Source organism: Egretta garzetta, unplaced genomic scaffold (genome assembly GCF_000687185.1).
Source record: "Egretta garzetta isolate BGI_Z169 unplaced genomic scaffold, ASM68718v1 scaffold81, whole genome shotgun sequence".
NCBI lineage: Eukaryota > Metazoa > Chordata > Aves > Pelecaniformes > Ardeidae > Egretta > Egretta garzetta.
The window spans coordinates 410400-419906 of record NW_009258671.1 but is presented as its reverse complement, the minus strand read 5'-3'; the positions used below and the strand labels follow the sequence as shown (position 1 = coordinate 419906).

Here is a 9507-nt window from a genome sequence, read left to right as displayed (position 1 = left end):
AAGAGTAGATGAAAGGCAAGAACAGTATTGGTTTCAAAAGTGGAATTATCCCATGGAAAGTAGAATAGGTTAATCAAAGATGGAAAAGCAAGGCTGCAGCAGAAGCAAAAATGAAATCCCAATTGATAGCACAGTATTTTCACCACAGTACTAAGTTTCTGGATGTTATGAGAAGTGAAAAAATAACAACTAAGAAGAAAAGCCACAGATGCAAACAGAATCTCTCCCTGAGTGCTAAGAAGTCATGTTGTCATTTTTAACTTTGTCAGAGCATGGGAGTGCAATGTTGTGGGAATATTAAACTATTCCTCATGGCAAAGATGCTTCATTAGCTTCAGGTAAATATCAATGTATTTGTACGTTAGTCACTTACAAATAGAAACTCCCAATCTCACAGATACCAACAGGCACTTCAGTGATGGGATCTGTGAAAATTTTGCTGACAATTCGTGATAGCCTAGAAGTAAAGAGGAGTAAAGCAGATTATGGGAAACAAAGCCTACCCTCTTCTTTCTGCTGAGGCTTTTCCCATCACTTATTCTGAAATAAATAGTTGATCTGACTATCCACATGGCCAGAGGGTTCATATCACAGCTCACACAGCACATGATAGTTTAAATGACAATAACAATCTCTAAATAGCACAACTCTGACACAAAGTCATCTTTCATGTCAGCGGGTCTGCCCTGGGCTTTCTTCTGCTATCTCATTGAAATCTGAGGTCTCCTTATTTCTGAAAGAATTACTGAGACTTTCTTATGTCAGTGATTAAATTATCCCATTTATTCCTTCCTACAACAAATCAAATAAAAGATGGAAGTTATATTCATTTTTAATCCAAATGATTTTTCCTCCTGATGCTTTGATTTAATTAACCAGTAATTGAATTAAGTGGTAATCACCACAGACTCTCTCTCTTGTTGTTATCTTCCGATTACTATACTCTCCTTGATCCTGGCTGATGTTAGCAGAGTAGCATGAATGATATAATGCAATTTAAAGATTCTTCCATTATCTTACTTCCTTCGGCACCAAATCTTCACATCAAAAGCTCTTTGCACATTGTGAAATTAAAAGGGCACTCAGCAGATAAAAATCATGCTCTGTTTTTCACTCACTAACTGCTCCTAAGGTTATTAAACTTAAAGAATACGTAAAATGTCACTCTTCACTATCTATATTTATAATTTAGAGCATTAAGAGTCTGGTCTTTTTAATTTTACAGTTTTCAATATTTAGGACCCAGCTTTTCACACATTTCAGTGGTTCTCAAGAAATAGCCTAAATAAAGTGTAATGTAATATAATATAATATAATATAATATAATAATGTAATACTTCAGGAAACTTAGAGCTTTATAAATGCTCTGCACTACATTGACATCTAAAGTCATATTAAGGGACTTAGGGGATTTCAGTGTCCCTCTAATAGCATGTTTAAGGCACTTCTTTATGTACAATCTCTTTATTTTTAGACTTGCAGTTTTATATTAAAGGCACATAGACAAGCTTGCAGGATCAAGACCTAAATTTGCCTTTTTTCTTAGTGTCTCAGAATTTGCTGCTCCTATAGCAACTGCTTTCCCATTATATCTGTTTATGACAAACTTAACTTCTGTGTTACTTCTGGACTCTACGGCATTTTGCATTTAGCACATAGCTTGCACTATACAAACATCAAGATAGCATAATAAATGCTGCTAACCACTTCCTCAAATGCCCTGGGAAGTTCTGGATGCTAAATCCTCCATTAATGCATTCAATCTGTGCCAGACACATTAATGTTTGCCATTCAGGGAAAAAAAAAAGCACACAGAAAATAAGTAACATATTCCAGTCCAACTCAATTTGGTTTTAATAGTCGTAGATCGAGTCACTCTACAGATTCATTTAATGACTGATTACTGTGGTAGGTTAGATGTAGTATTATATATGCAGGTGGTTGAATGGGACTGAGATCAACTCTCTTGCTTCTTACACTCAAACCTAAATTAATAATTATTTACCTTCATATCATGACTTTTATAAAAAAGAAGCCCCATTAGCAGAGTGACCTAACTCTGGTGGGTAATCCCCTTTATTCACATGAAGAAGTTGTGAACTACATAACTTTCTCCCCAGGATGACACTATTTCCATATCTATATAGATACTAGGAGTAATTCATAGGCAGGGTAAAGCTTCCATTATGCTATAAACTTTAGGGAACATTTTATGTCTTGCTAAAAAACAACCCTTTTTGAGATTAAACAGCTGCTGTTTAATACTTCAGGAACATAATGTTCAACTTTGTGATATGTAATAGAGGATACCATGTGCAATTGCTTATGAAAAAGGAATGTGAGTGAAAGTAGTATCTGAGCAATGATGGAATATACTGCAATTTCTAGATGCCCACGTAAGATGACAAATAAAAAGACAACACAAACTAAAAAACAATGTGGTCACAATAACAAAGGTGTATCTGTTGTTCCTGAACAGATTTAGGCCAATACTTTAATCAGCCTTCTAATGGAAATTATGGCAGGAAAAAATACTCAAATGGTTGAGTTCTTTTTGCTTCTTTGATTCTGATGGAGGGGCTTTTCACCTTAAAAAAGGGATAATCTGAGTAGCATTTCAAAATTAGGGCTGCAATGGATAACCAGGCTTTTTAAAGATGTGCCATGTCATCATTTAAGAAAAGCACGAAGGGCTTAAGTTTTAGGTTCCATTGGAAAAAAAACAACTCTGAAGCTCCTGCTTCAACAGCTCTGATCCATTAATGAGCCAGAGGAAAGGATTCGACCTGCTGAATCGCTTCCTGCAGCATCTGGCACAATGACAACGGAGCATTAACTCGGTCTAATGCCAATTACTTTCTGAGAGCTGAAGAGATCAGAGTCCCAGGCAGCAGGCCCGCTGGTCTCTTGAGGAGAATATTTTTTGTAGAAGACAGAGAGGCAGAACTCTCCCTAAAGGGAATATATTTTACAGTGATTTATGTAAGGAATCATCAGCTTTTGAAACAATGAGACATTTACCGCTCAAAACTCCTAATCACAAGCTAAAATACAAGTTACGCAAAGCTGCTCTTAATTACCCTCAGAGATCCAGAGATCCTGATTTCTCCAATTCCCAGCAGAAAGATATTTTTCCTACAGCACACAATAGCTTTGCAATGTACTGCTTTCCCCATTCCTTCAAATGTAGTCTTTCCTCCACAACAAAAATTGTCAGTGAATTACGAAAAAAAAAAAAAGGCTATATGGGTATGAGTCACCCTGGGAAGAATAAAACAAAGCTTCAAGCTGAGAAAATGGAGAATGAGTGAGAACTTCAGTCACTGATTTTACATCCATGCTCTTTATTCCTCATAAACTACTTTAAAACCATTTAGTAATCATGTGGAACGTTCTTTCAAACATTGCAAAACACTAAATGCTGGAGTTACTTCACTCCCATTGAAAAGCCAAAACTCCAAGAGTGGAAGAAAGAGGGTTGAAACAGTTGTGTTAGATACCAGAACTACTTCTATCCTTGTCCAGACTGAAAACTGGAAGGCAGGCCATTTTGATAGGCACAACGCAATTGCACACACAGGAATCTGGCCAGGACAGCGAGATTCACACGCCTATCCCTGTGAAAACCATCACAGGGATCTTTAATAAGAAGTGGTCAGGGTTTCATTTTTTCTCCTTCAGTGTCCAATTTGCTGAACACAGCTTTGCTACAGAATCAGAAGAAAAATTGTTATTTTGTGCTCAAATTCTATTTTACAGGTTTCCTATCTAAGAGTTGAGCGCGCCCCGTTCATCTCGTCCTTCTAACGTCCCAGCTCAGGAAGCAATGCAAGGACGTGGGCTGTGCTCAGGCTGACAAAACCCTTGGGCTCTGAGAAGAAATATTGCAACAGAAGCTCATACTTTGCTTTACAACAATCTGGGCTACAGAACCTAAACAAGGAAACGCCATAGTTTGTGGTGGTTTGATTAACATGAGAAAGCCCTGAAATGATTCCAATCAGAGACAAGCAGAAAATAAATTGTGCAGTCTTGTAAAGAAGGCCCAAATTAACAACAAAAGCCTCAAATGATAGCATACATGCATGTATATAAGTATATTTTTATAATGCTAAGATATTTTATATGTACATATTTATGCACACAAATTTATTAATTTATATAATTCATATCACGCATATATAATTATATATGCATATATGTAATGGTATCATATATATATTTTGTTAGCTTTTAAATCATCTTACTCTTGAGGAATCTTTTTTTTCTGGACAGAAACCTTTGATGGTTTCATCCCAAAACAAAAGTCTTCTCTGACTTAAGCAGGATGAAGTTTCAACCTGTGAAGGGGCATACCTTTTTCTTGCCAATATGCCGAGAAGCAGCACATTGCTGAGGGATGTGAATAGCAAAAAGGAAACGTCATCAAGATATACCATCGGAAAGCAGAGGTCTTTCATGACTCTCACTGAATTTCTAAATAGGCAATCTCTTTGAAGGACCTTGCTCTCGTTTTGACATGCACAATTTGGATACACACTGCTCTGTGTGAAACTCAAATCTTCAGCATACAGCCAAGCTGAAAGACTACATGTCCCTGCACTGAATCCTTTGCAGACATCAGGAGATCCCAGAAAACGACCATGAAATATCGAAGCACAGCCTTGGGAATAACCACATTCGCATCACTGGCTATCCTGCTTGATTTATCTTGTGGCAGCCTAATGAATGGGGCCAATCTGCAACTGGGAAAGCTCTCCTGATACCAATGAAATTAGAGCAGGAATTAATTTGATCCTATAAGCTAGTTGCAGCATGCCATTTTTTCATGTGCAAGATATAGATGGAATAAATTAGATAGTTATATGTCTTTGCATGGTTAAAATAAACTAAAGATGTTAAACAGGCAGAAAGAACATATGGCATGAAGAAAAATATGATCTATCCTAATATTGTCTGCCAAAAAAATCAAGTTAATTAATAGTCAGCAAATGATGTAAAACAGGCAGTGGACAATACAAATAAGAGGAAAAATTAAAAAAAGAAAACGACAACCAATTATCACCTAATGCAGTTTCGCAGGAGAAGCCAATGGTCACTACATGAGTTTTAAGGTATCTTCCCAAAAGCACTGTACTGAAATATACCTTAAAAAGCCCAGCCTGCTACGCTGTCTTTTTGTTCCAAATTTACTTTCAGTCCTGTAGCCTTGTGCTCGAAAAGATGAGCTATGTTAGCAGCTGAGGCTGCTACGTGAGAGCTAGTGCTCATCAGCCTGCCTAACAGAAAATACTAGGGAGGAAACTGGGCCCTTTCCCTTGCGAAGCCCACGATTTACAGTGCTCAATGAAGCACCCTTCAATGCTGCCTGAAAAAATACCCTTTCTTTTCCATGAACCAGGTTGGCTTTCTGCTGAGACAAAACCAGTGAAATTCGCTGTTGCCTTCTTGTTATACGAGTTCCTCCAGCAGCACTGGCCGACTGCCAAAATCCCTGGTCCTTCCAAGGTCTGGGTGAGCAGCAGAGGCCATGGCAGGAAACTCCGAGATGCTTCCAGTGCACCCCCATCAGGCAGCTGGCGAAAAGGGATGGGCTCCTTTCTCTTGGTTTCCCTCCAGCCTTGGAGGAGCGAGAGTGATGTGGGTTATGCCCCTTGGAGCCATCAGCCTCACAGTCTTTTGGGAACACCTTGTGGAAACCCCCTGAGCCAGAAATGGGAAGTCTGGGGCTGGCTTTGATGGGCTGAGTGACACTGGCTCCCTTCTTCCTCTGGAGATCCCTGCACAGGAGCGTGTGCTCCATCTGCCATCCTGGATCGCACCTTCCCTTGTTAACAGCGACCCTCGGGGGCTCTGGAAATCACACAGCAATTGAGCCCTGCTGCACAACTGCATGTGCGGCATTCAAAACCCACTGGAAATGCATAGTGAGGCATTTTTTTTTTCAGTTGTATATGACACCTGATGCTCCCATTATTTTCTTTTTAAAAACCAAACAAACCATAAAACAGGAAATTGGATTAGAATTATTACTTTGTCTGCAAGGTTAAAGCAGTCAAAGAAAAGGAAACTCAGGCTGCTTATGAACCCTTAAATTGTCTGCTACACATAGATGATCTTGCACACATGCCTGATGAAAGACTTGCATTACCCAACCCCATGATATTTTTCCTGTGGGACCCTTCATGTTTGTCCTCATCAAGGCACAGCTTGAGCACACAAGGGAAGGATGAAGAATGTTCAGATGATGCAAAATCTGGTTACTCCTAAATTTCAAGCACCTCACTCAGTAACGTATGAGGCTACTGTAATATGCTTTGAATGTTATTACAGTGGATGGCATTCCTCATTGACAGAATAATATAAGTACACAAAATCATAAACAATCCTCACCTGCAAGCCAACTAAAACTGTCCATAGATTCTAAGGTGTCATTTAGCCAAAAAAAAAATAAATGTGGAAATTCACTTTGCCCCATCCAAATAATTGTTTTGCCTGTCTTTTCTTGAATCTGTCTCCCAGGTGAAGAAATCATTTTATATTCTACAAATTGTTTTCAGGTTGGCACATGGAAACAGTTCTGGAGCAACAGCAGAGCCAGAAATACGGCAGGAATCTCACAGAAATCTGTGGTGCTTTGCATCACGACAGACCAAACATAACCACACCTCTCCCCCAGGATCAATGCACCTGGAGGTAGCAAAGGACAAGACTACTACAAATACGGTATCCATCACAAAAACCTTCAGCTGTACCGGCAGAAACCCAGGGTGACTACTATTTGCTTTCCAGGTTTAGTAGTACTTCAATATATTAGCAATCAAAGAACATTGTTATAGCATTTAAAACAGAATATACCTCACCATGTAACAGGAGTGCTTACATTGAAATGTCAGTCAACACTTTTTAGGCCTTTTACTAGATGTTTGGAAACTCTTGGTTCAAAGGGTTTAGGATGAACATCTGGAAAGGAGGTTCATCCATCACTTATTTCAGTACGTTAAACCTCTTCAGTCAGTATTCAGGAAGGGTCAGCCGGGGGAAACCCAAAGCTGACCCTTTCTTCTTACCCAGACCTTGTGAGTTTTCATTCACAAGCCTTCTCAATGCACATTCCCTACTGTTCTCACACAGGGATTCATCCTACACACAAGAAAGACCTATCAAAACAAAAAAAACCCCACCCAACCTGCTCCACTAGAAGAACTTCTGGGGGAAAAAACAACCCACACACAAAGAGAAGAAACAGAAGAAAAAAAGAATAAGGTGTTACTTACTGGTTAACACAGTGATTGATCTTGCTGACTTGGAAACCATATTTGAGTTCACTACCAACAGAGTTACTATGTAATATAGGCCATGGTATTTGGCATTAAAAACCACAGGGGCAGGTAAAGTGCTATTGAATTCTTCGAACTGGAAAAAGTAGTTCTTGGATTCTCCAGCTATCTTCACAACATATACAGAGGATGAGCTCACCACATCAGATGCTTCCAGGGAGACAATGATACAATTGTCTTCTCGGACAGTAACCTGGAAAGGTTCTGCATTCTACAAGACAAGAATAAAGACTGCTGAAGTAAAATCTATTATTGCACTTTTACCCATTTCCCTTGGTATTCATAGGATACTCATGCTATATTTGTGATAAAGTTACGTTTCATATTCTGCAAAGACAGTTAACATCAAACCCTAGGAATTTTTTTCAGAATACAATTCACAATCAGCCAAAGTCCACAGGCATCTGATTATCAGGCCAGTCTCTCTGCAGCGGAGGCTGGCTCCTGCCGTGTGCTTTCTGATGCTCTGGCTACTCCATCCCTTACATCCTGTGGAACAAAGCCTCTGCCATTCTTTCCTGACAGAGGGTGGAGTAGAGCAGAAGGAGAATGAGGTTAAAAGGGGTATCAGGAGCAAGAGGATTGCCAATAAAGCCACCAAGTATAAGTCATTTAAATCCCCCAAAAGAGGTGATTAAATCAAGACTCTTTTACCTTGCAGAAACAGGATCATATATTCTTCAATGCAATATATGCTGAAAGCCTGCAACCGAAGAATAATTTTTGGCACTGACTAAGCTTTTCCAAATATGACTGTTCCAGTAAGTACCAGGTGATAAGCAGCTCTCAGAACTACGTCCATGGCTTTGGTTGGCACTTTTCATTTCCTAAGCAACACCATTTCATTTTCCATATTTCTTTTACTACTAGTAGAGAGAAAGGAGCAATTTAACCTTGTTTTCATATATCATGAGCATGTTAAGTCATTGCCAGCTGAAAACACTTTCCTTTTATTAATTGCAAACCAGCTGTCAGCAAGAAGCACTTGTTCTCTACAGGAATTTCAGAACAGATTCATGGTAATTAATGAGAAGGAAAAGTTCAAGCTTTAATCAAGAGTTGCCTTTTTGTTTATTAGGCCATGCTGCTGCTTAGGATTTTCTTACTCCCAGTGAAAACTGTAATATCTGATATTTTCAATTCCCAACTCCATGGTATCTTTTCCTCCTTCATATTTCATGGGCTGAGAGCTCTATTTGGAGGGCAGGGTGGACAACCATCGCTAGTTTGCAACTTACTCATTCAGTCAAGTTGTTCCAGTACCAAAGAGCTAGACATCTCCTTCAGAGACTAATTCTAGCAGGTTGGCTACCTCCTGTCTTCTTGTAGTTTTTAGTGGTTATTCTTCCATAAGAATAATCTTTTTGGGTTTATCCTGCAGGAGCCAGGCTCCCTATTTGGAATTCACATATATGGTATTGCCAACTCCGGGCATTCAAAAAAACCCCAAAAAACTCAAGAACAAAGGATTTGTTCTAGAACTGTACGACTTTAAACAACAATAGTTTGCCTTTACATATATCCATGTTTTTATCACTGAGCTTTGAGATATCACAGTGTACGTGAGGTTGTATCACCCTATAGGCAAAACTATAGGCTTGAGAAGAAAGGACCTAAGCAAACCCACTCATCTGACCCAACATGAGAACAAGGTATAGTAAGTCCAGCCCAAATGGGATAACCAGCCTAGACAGCTTCAAAAAAATGGAGGCAATGCAACTTCAGCTGCTGATTTGAGGCTTGCTTTGATTAGCCTTTTAAAAAATTAGTTTTAAGTTACTAAAATGATATAAGCCAATGTTATCAATGAATGAATACTTTGGTGGGGAATTCTGGGTAATTTTTCACAGATGGCAAAGCGATTGCTCCAAAAGGTTTACAATGTAAGACTACAATTATGCAAAAGCTTCCATGTGTTTTCCTTAGCCTCAGCTGTATTCAACAGGCTTACCCTTGAGTAGACCAAAATACCACATTTCAAGTGTTTGTATTTTACCTTAAATCCTGATCCAGCATTTGGTCCACACAGATTCTCAAACCTTTGACTGGGGATTATGTTTACACCTGGTCAAAACCAAATTGAGGTTCTCTTACCCTTCTTCCTCCCCATTTTCCCCACACCAAGAAAATGAGGAGTGATTCCTACTTCAGCCCTCCTGACCTGGGA

At 39.1% G+C, this 9507-nt stretch overlaps 1 protein-coding gene across 1 annotated transcript in view; it reads right to left on the bottom strand.

Annotated features, from left to right (window-relative positions):
* Positions 1-7608, bottom strand: part of PTPRO (protein tyrosine phosphatase receptor type O) — a 65942-nt gene extending 58334 nt beyond the window's left edge. The window contains 1 exon segment of the mRNA XM_035888501.1: positions 7278-7608. Within this exon segment, the coding sequence (XP_035744394.1) occupies positions 7278-7608 (331 nt within the window).
* Positions 7609-9507: the final 1899 nt, after the last annotated feature.